We start from the raw sequence: 10,393 nt of genomic DNA on the forward strand, positions 1-10,393 counted from the left end.
AAAACAAGAACGCGTGTGATTTCCTTCCGACCCTGGTGAAAGCTGGAACAAATGTCATCTTTGTTTGCTCCCGCCACATCAAGGCATTTCATACCTGCTGACATTTCATCGCCCGCTTCTTGTGCAATCTCGCTGCAATCTTAAGCCCTTTAAAATCAGCATAAAAGCAAATTCCCAAAGAACACGAGGCTGGCGCAACACGACCGTGCCTGATGTTTATTGTTGATGTCGAGCGGGGTCGAGGTGAACCTCACAAAGGAGTTAAATAAAGCGCAAAGAGACGAGATGTGGTACAGTCACTGGATTTTTTTGTTGTTAATTACCAACGGTGGGGGGGAGCAAGGGCACATTTTCTCTGACTCACACAGGAAATTGTCTTCAAAATTGTGAGCGGCTGATAAATTAGTTGCGAGTTCGGGTCACATAAAAGACCTTGAAAGCATGTAGTGCTTTAGTTCATTTACGACCAACGTCATTAAATTTAAAATATTAAAAAGGTAGTGGCCACTTTTCATTATGTCCCATTGAAATGAGTGTTGGGATGAGGTTGCCACGGAAACCCTTTTCAATTTGATGCGCACACATCAGCGTATTTGTGTCCCGGCATAGCAAAATGAATCACAGTGATCTAGATTTCAAAAAGAAGATTTTGGCATCGTCAAAAAGAGAATGATCTCAGATTTCCGGTGATATAGCAACTGTTGTGCTACGCTACACATGATATTATTATTACCCATTTCATCATTGCCACAGATATTGATAGTTAAAGCAACCCCACCCCCTCTTTGAGCTACGTGTCTACGCTGATGCTAAGCTAGGTGGGTCAAAGCCAATTCCATGTATGCGGAGGATAAGAAAACCAAAGGACCAAGGATGCCCTCGCTTTGTGAACTGGGAGTAACATTTCACAGGTAAAACTATTTTTGTGGCTTTTTTTTTTGTTTGTTTTTTGTGTATATTGACAGCACACACTCTGGTGTTGACAAAAAAGTAAACGTCATGTAAATCGGTCGAGAGACGACCAAGGTACGACTTATTTTCAATGTCCAAATATTGCCTGATGGGAAAATGGCCCATGTCAACATGGCCGCCATGCAGGCACGATGGTTAGCCGTGTTGCTATAGTGGTAGATATCTGTGATTATGATGCACTACGCTACTTGAATGAACGACAAAAGACCATTTCAGGGTATTTTGGAGTTCATGAACTTGGGCATAGCAACTGTTGCTATGTTCAAGTTCATGTGGAAACATAGCATAGTAACTGTTGCTATGCTAGAGCTCATGGGGATTGTTTGGAATCTTACCTCACGACAACGTCGAATTATTAAAATGAGTAAGAAAACAGCAAACAAAATGGCGCTTTTAATCAACGAAGGAGGTACAAGTTTGACCGACTGAACCATGATTGCTTCGTATCTCGGAACCGACCTGCACGACGTGGGACTCATTTTGCTATGCCAGGTGAAATTTGTTTACCTCAAGGTGTAAAGTATCTTGCCGTCGTTCCATATTCTGAGCAGCTGATTGGGCATGGTGATCCAGTGGGCGTCGGCATTCTTGGAGTTCCTGAAAATGGTGTCGGGCAGCCAGATGAGGCCCACCATGTTGCTGTTGAGCGTCAAGATCTTCACGGTGCTGTTGTAGCGCAGACGGCTGTCGGTCCACGTCTGCGCAAAGATGATGTCGATTTGGTATTCCTGGAAGAACCAACGTAGGAAGAAAATAATTAGCCTCTGACATCAGTTTGAACAATTGACACAAAATTGGGTGAACAAATCAATTCTAAACTGACGCACAAAAAAGTCTCACGGACCAGGAGAGTCAGTCATTTTGGTTTGGGGCACCCATTTCTCATCCGTAGGCACCCCTTGGAAACTTGGGAAAAAAGTAGCGAGTGACACAAAATTCAGTGGACTTGTCTAGCCATGCTTGAAATTGAACAGGGAGTTGTCCATTTTAATAGGAAAGTAGACTCCATGGGAAAGTTTGAGGAAGAAAAAAAAATAGCACCCAGTGCCAGTTTCACCAATAAACACAAAATGTTGGTAGAAATATCTCTTATAACTTGACAGATAAACACAAAATGTTGGTAGAAATATCTATCATAATTTGACACAAGAAAAAGTCTCCATGCTCAAAATTGTACAGGAAGTTGTCCATTTTGGTTTGAATCAGCCATTGCTCACTCAGTAGCACCCCTGGAAAGCCGGACCTCCAGCTTGACGATTTGCCATGATTCGAGGGGCTTGAATTACTATGATTATTTGACGTGATACAAGAAAGCAGAACATTCCCATGGCAACCGTTCCTTTGCGGAATATTTTGGCTTCCTCCAGCTTTCCAAACATTTTCATGTTGCGTTTGACCTTTGGGCAAAAGTGCTCAAGTAGCAGGCTAATTACGAGCACGCCTACAATAAAGGGGAGCACGGGGCGCTGATGACCTTTAATTGTGCGCCGCCGCGGGGATTGGAACAAGAAAAATGGGACATTATCACGCATACAATGGCAGACGGAAGAAATGGTTTCCGGTGTGAGAGTGCATTTGTGCAGGTAGGTTTCATAAAGGACCAGACATTTCCCGCCAGCTAATCTATGGCATACTGTAGTTTCCCCATTAGATGGAGACGGGCACGAGGCTGGGAGGTGATTGATCAGCCTCGCTGATCGGTCAACAAAACGCTGCCAAAGGAAAATTTTCACTTCTTTTGTAGAAATTGTTTTTGTTACTAACAGAAAAAACAAAAAAGGGAGAGCTCATAATACTCAAGTAAACAAAAAACAAAAAAAAAAAAAACAGGTTTTTGCAGATATCTTGTTGTCATCAAAGGCAATTTCTGAGGCTTCAAAATAAATCGATTTTTTTTAACCGTAGATGTGTCGTGACTGACCATATTAATGGAGGACACGGGTCCGATGCTGTTGACAAAAATGTCCACGTCGATGACCGTTGGTTTCACTGTTGAGGAGGAAAAGAATGCTAATTAGCAGAGAAGAGTGACATTCACGTTGGCCACTTGTGTATATTTTTGTTACAAATTGGATGGATGGATGGACATACTGTACAACGTGAGGCACCACTTAAGGCCAAGAGAACATTCACCACTTTGCGTGCCCACCGGTCATCAAGCCAATCTTGGATAAAATGTACATTATGTAGAAGGACAACTCATGTTCCAAAGTATACCACATCAAATGGCCAATACCTGGCAATCTATCGATGAAAGGGACAGCTCATGACCCAACTCATACCACATCATGTACTCCAAGGCATACAACATCCTACATCCAACGTTTAGCAGTCCATGTACACGTGATGATCCAAAGTGTCTATCCTTGAAAGGGGAAAAAAAGCTCATGATCCAAAGCATACCGCGTTCTGTCTATCTCCTTGATCCAAAGAATTACTTCTGTCACATGTTCACATATTGCGAGTGTGTTTGTATGTTGTCTAGAAAGGAGAACAATGTGCTTTAATTTCGTCATTAAAGCCGCTTTAACGTGGAGGTTCAAGCTGATCGATTCCACTCAGTGCGAGCAAGAGAAAGGCAGCATCTTCTTTCTTTTTCTTTCTGGGTCTCCTTCTCAGACCGCAGGATAATCCGCCTTTGATTTCCAATATAAACTCATCAAAGCAGGTGGATTAACTTTGCTTTTCTTTTGCTTTCTTCTTTAAATAAAAGATCAAACGGAGTGGAAAATCAAGAGAGAAACGCTTCACTGTTTTCCTCAGGACACCCGAGGATAGCTGGCTAGCTCGTGGCTCGCTCTACATGCTAACATGGATGTGTATGCCATCACTCTGCGCTCCTTCGGGTGTGAGTTGTAGTTGATAGCAGCTTCTTGCGAGTGTTTCTCATTAAGTAACAAATACTAATCATACTCCTTTGTCGACAAAACGTTGCTTGAGGGGCCTATGAAACCAACAGGAAGTAGAAACCTTCCAAACTAAAACAGTAAGAGCACTAAACATGATTTACCTCACACTAGAAGAAGAATCGAATGAAGACGTTGGCTATTTAGCTTCTCATGTTAGCCGGAGACTGGTTAGATGACAAATGTGTGATCTGACCAGGTGACAGCTAGCTGGCTGGTTAGCAGCTAGCTCCAGATGCTAATGTGGAAGTGTACGTCTTTTCATCGGGGCTCCTCAATCATCAAAACACACCAACAGAAGAGTTTTGAATGCCCCCACGGCAGTCTCGCAAGATCCAGAACGGAGTGGTTTGTTCGTGGAGAGCATCTGGGATTGCGTAATTGCGAGTAAATAACAGCAATGAAAGTGGATGAATGAGTCAATCAATCAATCAATCAGTGTCATCTGTGGGAGAGCTTCTGACAGGGCAAGGTGTGTCGCCATGGCAATGAAATTGCAATTGTGCATTTGATTGGCTACAATTTGCGATGTTCTCACATCATGCAACCCTGATTTACATTTTGGGATTCATACAGAGTGGAGCCAGGCCGTCCGGGAACCTACAAATGAAAAGCAAGATGCCACAAGATAGTAGCAAAGTGCAGCGTTTGTCCAAATGAAGCTCATCATCTCACTTCACCATAGTTCCTTGGCAGCAAAGCCCTACTTTTATCCAAATTAAGCTCCTCATCTCACTTCAACATAGCTCCATGGACGTGGGAGTTGACGGTATGAATATTATCAATAATAACAACAATCTTAATAATTACCTCCAATGTCGGGCCTGAGCTTGTGGTCGTAATCCTTGAGGAGCCCGTTGAGGATTTTTGTAGCGTCCGACTGCTGAGATTTGGATGACAACATCGGGTGGACCGTCACGTCCTCGTAGTCCTCGTATTCGGACGCCGCATACCTAAACCCACAGACGTACCTATTGGATATAATCAGTACGCTCATCCACTGATGAATTGGTAATTCTTACCCTTTGCGCCTTAAAAAACCCCCAAAAATCCCATTCCTTCAAAATTTATTGGCTGCATCTTTAACCCGTGTATTGTTCCTCTCCTGGGGTCAGTCAAGGATGCTCTTATTTAGAATTAAAATTAAGGTATTTTCAAAGTTGGAAACTTTCCAGGGGCATTCATGAGAGGTCTGAACCCCATATGCTTGCAGTTCAGGATATTGGCAGATTTTTATTCATTTAATTTTTCCTTTATATTTTCCTTTTTTTGTTTGTTTTTCCGGAATTATCTCCTAGAGTTAATTCTAAACAATAAATTGCTGACAAGAGAATTGTTTGTATATAAACCAAATCGCATTGCTTTGCTTTAGATAAACCTGTTTAGCGTAATGCTAACACACACTGATAAATGCCATTAACAGGCTAGTGAATAGCATGGTGTCAATCCATCAAGTATTTGAGCAGAGTGGACAACGCATGTTGTCAGACAATACGCAGTAACAATACATACAGGCATATATATTATTTGTCCTCTGTGAAGAACCACTAATGTTACTGCGGCTTACTGAACAGGTATAATTGTCTCCTTCATGTACAGTACTGTGTATCCATATGTCTGTGTTATCCTGCCCCGAGGTGGACAAGGAGCATACACCAGATGGAGCAGCACAATGTCCATTGTACTGAAGCTAAAATGGTACCAAAATGGGAACATTTTCATACATTTTTTTTTAAAGTAAGGTATTGCAGAGTACAATTTTCCTTTGTTAAAAAGTCAAAAAATATTTTTGGGTAGGTTTAATGGGAAGACCGGAACCGATTAATGGCGATTTGTATCTGAAGGCATTACTATATTTAAAAGGATGAGTTACATCCAGAAATAGAAAACTGAATTGGAAATTGGAATCGAATCTCTTTTGCATGGATGTCTGCTTACGACAAAACCTTTTTTTTTCATTTATGTTTACAATACATTTCCATTCAAATCCCTGTTAATAAATTTACAATCATTCTCATGAAAAGTTTCCAGTTTGTGAAATTGGCAACATTTTTTCCATCTTAATTTCCCATGGAAATTTACCAACAACTTTCAAGACATTTACGGCAAATTTTCCAACCCTCAATTTTACCCTTATTACGCATTTTGTTGCATGATTTTTTTAACGAATATAAACAACACACCTTGCATTGAGAGTCACAAAGAAGAGGAGGAACAAAGGCAACCAAGCGGAGGTCATGCTGGCCGACAGCCTCTGGTCTCTTGCGCTAAGTCTTTCCAAGTCCTTCTGGAACTTCTTCATCCCATTCGCATTCCTCTGAAAGACATTTTTTTTTCTTTTCAGTTCATATCCAAGACGCCGGTGTTGCCCGGCTATTGCGCGCGGTATCGGCGCGCAACCTCCTCCTCTTCATCATCATCATCATGCCAAAAGGGGGCTGCGCATCACAGTGCATGAGAGGCAGGTGCAGGTGGCTGGGGAGAAGAGGTGCAACTCTTCTTCTTCCTCCTCCTCCTCTTCTTCCTCATGCGTGTGACACACAAGCCTGCAACAAGCCGCGGATGGGTATACTTGGAGACAAGTGTTTCCCTGGGTGGCCAGAGAGGGGTGGGGCAGGTTTATTTTGAAGAGGAGGGAGGAAGAAAATTATGACTTTTATTGTTATGAATTGTTCAAAAAAAAGGCTAACTAATGATTAGGAAATTCAAGATTCCGCGGATTTATCTCAATGTTTACAGTCATAAAATATTCCTCGTGACATAAACACTTCACCCATCATGTAGAATTGTTTCTATCATGACATTAAGAAAAATTAAACTCAAAACGCCTTGATTTTTTTTAACATGACTTCATTTTTTTTAAGTACGTCTTTTTTAATATGATTACTTTATTTAAAATGTGATGATGTTTTAAATAAGTAGTATGAATGCATTTTTGAAAAAAAATATATACTTTTTACACATATGACTATGAAAACAAATGTGGATATTTGAAAAATATTCTGACTATTTCAAGAATACTGACTATTTTAAAATATGTAACTAATTAAATGGAGGATTTAGTAATTATTCCCTGGAAATAATGTTTTTCTCAAAATATTCCTGCATTTATCACAAAATATTACTACAACTTTATTCTCAAAATATTACTTAATTTTTGTGACTGTCTTTATATAACTATTTTCAAATGATTGTGATTAAAAATAATAGGTGAGTAATACATATAAGTGAATTAAGTGAGATCATATATGTTATGCATTTATGTAAATGCTTACATTTGTAAAATGGCATGCGATCTCCTTGCAGTATTTTATTAAACATAAGTTTTTAAATGCTAGTATTACTTCATTTGTGTGTGAATTTTTCTCAAATTTTTACCTTTAAATACTACACTACTAATAAATTACAACTCGGCTCCTTTATATTACAACTCCATATTAAAAAAAATATTTTGACTTATATCTTATAACCAATTAATTTTTGTATTTATTAGATTATTTTAAAAAAGAGAGAACGAGGCTTTAATATTTCAACATCAACTCATTTAAAAATATGTCAAGCTATGATCATCAAATAGATGTTACCTGAGTCACCAGCACAATGAATCACTGAGCTGCTGCCTCCCTCTGCTGGTCACAAAGGGACTTGCAACGAACACAAACGCGCGATGAATAAATACGGATACTATTTACCTTTAAAGTCACGCTTTTATAAAGGTAAAGGTGTTTTTCTTCTTGACAAAAAGACAATATGTTTTCAGGGACAATATGTTTTTTCTTGAATTTTTTTCTACATATGAATTCTTTTTTTTTTTTTTTAGATTAAAAAAAAATCTGTAATTTTCAAAAACAAAAAAAAGTCACTCCCACAAAACGAAATTAATACAAACTTGTCATTTGTGTGTGTGTGGGGGGCAGGGGGTGTAGAAAAAATATTCAAAGGGTTATATGTATTCACAACATCGATGCTAATTTTGTTAGCCACTCTGGTGTTTAGCATTGTGTGTTTAGCATTTAGTTAGTGGACATTTGCAAGGGATGTTGTTTGATTGAATATGTATGATTCTAAATAATTATCCTTGTTTCATGTTTGCAATTCAACTCGAACTTTAGTTAGATATATCAGTCACAGTAAAGACCACCAGAACAAACACGTAATTTAATTTGAATTGTTACGTGACCACGGTAACTGAAAGCTTATACAGGTGCGACCACGATACGACTCGTCTCCATCTGGGGAGCGAGTGCGTCAGTCAGCGCGGGTAAAAGTGCGTCCAAAGGTTAACCGGCGCGTCTGTTTGCACTTGTGCCGTGACGGTTCTCGCTGGGCGGCTTAAGTCGCTGCGCCGAGGACGCAAAAAGCAACTTAAATGCAGCTAAATCCTCCGCAAGCAGCTGTGAGCCAGATGTTGAAAGATGGATTTATATGTGCGCTAACTGCCGACCCGACATGTGCGTGCCGTGTGTAATCAAGCACGTGCCGCCGGCTTGTTGTTCCATTAAGGAAGATTAAGCTTCATGTGGAGAAATGCAACTTTGAATATAGTGATTAGATCTATCTTTAATATCGTCATGCGCTATTTCCACCACGGGTCTCACTTAGCAGTGGTTCTCAAACTTTTATAGCATGTAGCGCCTCAAAATACATCATTGTATGCAGTTTGAACATTAACACTGTATGGGAAAATTAAAACAGAAAAAACTGTTCTGTGTACCACTATTTGCTGGCGAAAGGGACCGGGCCGGACCTCAAATTGCGAAAAGATGCGCATAATTGATGCCCAATATGAATAAAATTAAAAATAAATTAATATATAATAAAATGCTGCTAAGCCGCTAGTAAGCGATAAATAAAAAAATGAAATATGTCAGAAAAATACAGTAGGTGAAACCGCAAGTATGCGGTGTCCACTGTATTTGTTTTATCAAGTATCAAAATAATTGTTAGAAAAAATTCTTAAAGATGAAATGCAATTGCATTGCTCTTCAAAAGTAAATACGACTTAGCCGTACTTGAAACATGTACATGAATTTGAGAAATATAAAAGGCTAACCTTACACAGATTGAAATGTAATTTAAGTGATTCCTTCGTGTACCACTAGAGGGAGCCAGTTAACCAATAAACAGTACATGGCTTTGGACTCATGTCTGATGTTGCTGAGAAAAAACAAAACAAAAGAAAAAAAACTGGAGTGTAAGAATGCAATACGATACATCCTGATTTATATCGCGCTTTCACAACAATTTGTTTTCATTTAAAAAGGCCACAATTGTACAAGAAGAAATTCATATAGTTTGGAAGTAAACGGCATTTTAAAAAAAGAATCAAAACCAGAGGGCTGCAAACTGCCAATTATTTTAATAAAAGATGAATCTGTCGATTATTTTGTTTAAAAAGATTTTTGAGGAAAAAGGAATTTTTTTTTTCCGCCAAGAAAAAGAATCCTAACACTCGAATGATGGTTGTTCTTTTTTTTTTTTTAAGTTTTTTTTTTTTTTTCCGAGAAAGCATTTTTTATTGCTTCAGTTATTTGCACTTGGAGAACAGCCCATATTAAAAATGCACTTTCATGTGATAAGTATCATACATCCATGTGCTCCCAAAAAGTTTCTTTTAAAATGGTGACAGGCCACTCAGGAGGCATATACATTGCATTCATATTTCAGAATTCTCAGGAGACAGAAACAAATACTTGGAAGGTTTTTTTTTTCAAAACTCATAAAAACCACACTAAAGTCGTTCAAAGGCGTCACTGTATTCAATCAAAATCAAAACTACTCCGATACTAGTGTTGTTGCTAAATAAATGGAAATACAGGTATACATAAATAATACATTTTATGCAGGAAAAATGGCATTTAAAAAAAACAAATACGACGACGTGGATAGGGAAAATAAAGTACCAATGAGGATTAAAGCCAACGAGCATTAAAGCCACACCGAAAAGAAAACGAAGGCAGAAATTTATGAGCGCTAAACACAAATTGTAGCAAACCAAAATCCAAATTGAAAGTAAGGTAAAAATACTATATAATTGAGACAGCATAACAAGTTACTCTTAGATTTCATCTATTTTTATGCAGAAAAAAATGTAATGCAATTACATGGAACAAAAAAAATCGACATTTTTGGAGAAAAAAAAAAGTTACATTACCTGAAAAAACTGATGTTTTTGCAAGAAATGTGTTCTATTCCTCGTTGATTTTTTTTTCCTGGAAAAAGAAGTTGCGAGAAAATGTTTAGGATAAGGACATTTTCAGAGGGGAGGGGGCAAAAAAAAAAAAAAATCCAAACATTTATGAGTGCGCCAAAGAGCACTCTGAAGGCATCACACGTTGGTTGGCATGGCTTTGCGACATGTCCACATTTGTACAAAAAAAACGTTCAAAAAAGCTATACACAAGCTGCTGTGGGCCAAGAACAAAAAGAATCACAACTTTTTGCATAGCATTTGGCCTTGCTGCCATGCTGTGCCCATACTCAATGAAAAAAAAGTTTGAAATTGAGAGTCCAAA

General features: G+C 38.7%; 1 protein-coding gene across 1 annotated transcript in view; it reads right to left on the reverse strand.

Moving 5' to 3' along the window:
• The window catches only part of gabrg3 (gamma-aminobutyric acid type A receptor subunit gamma3), an 11,007-nt gene extending 4,827 nt beyond the window's left edge, over positions 1 to 6,180 (reverse strand). Inside the window, exons 1-4 of the mRNA XM_019896494.1 lie at positions 6,062 to 6,180; positions 4,689 to 4,831; positions 2,894 to 2,961; positions 1,480 to 1,700 (exon numbers count right to left, since the gene is read on the reverse strand). Of these exons, the coding sequence (XP_019752053.1) occupies positions 1,480 to 1,700; positions 2,894 to 2,961; positions 4,689 to 4,831; positions 6,062 to 6,180 (551 nt within the window). The remainder of the gene's footprint in view (positions 1 to 1,479; positions 1,701 to 2,893; positions 2,962 to 4,688; positions 4,832 to 6,061) is intronic.
• Positions 6,181 to 10,393: the final 4,213 nt, after the last annotated feature.

The sequence above is a fragment of the Hippocampus comes genome, unplaced genomic scaffold, assembly GCF_001891065.2.
Source record: "Hippocampus comes isolate QL1 unplaced genomic scaffold, H_comes_QL1_v1.1 scaffold22, whole genome shotgun sequence".
In the NCBI taxonomy this organism is placed as follows: domain Eukaryota; kingdom Metazoa; phylum Chordata; class Actinopteri; order Syngnathiformes; family Syngnathidae; genus Hippocampus; species Hippocampus comes.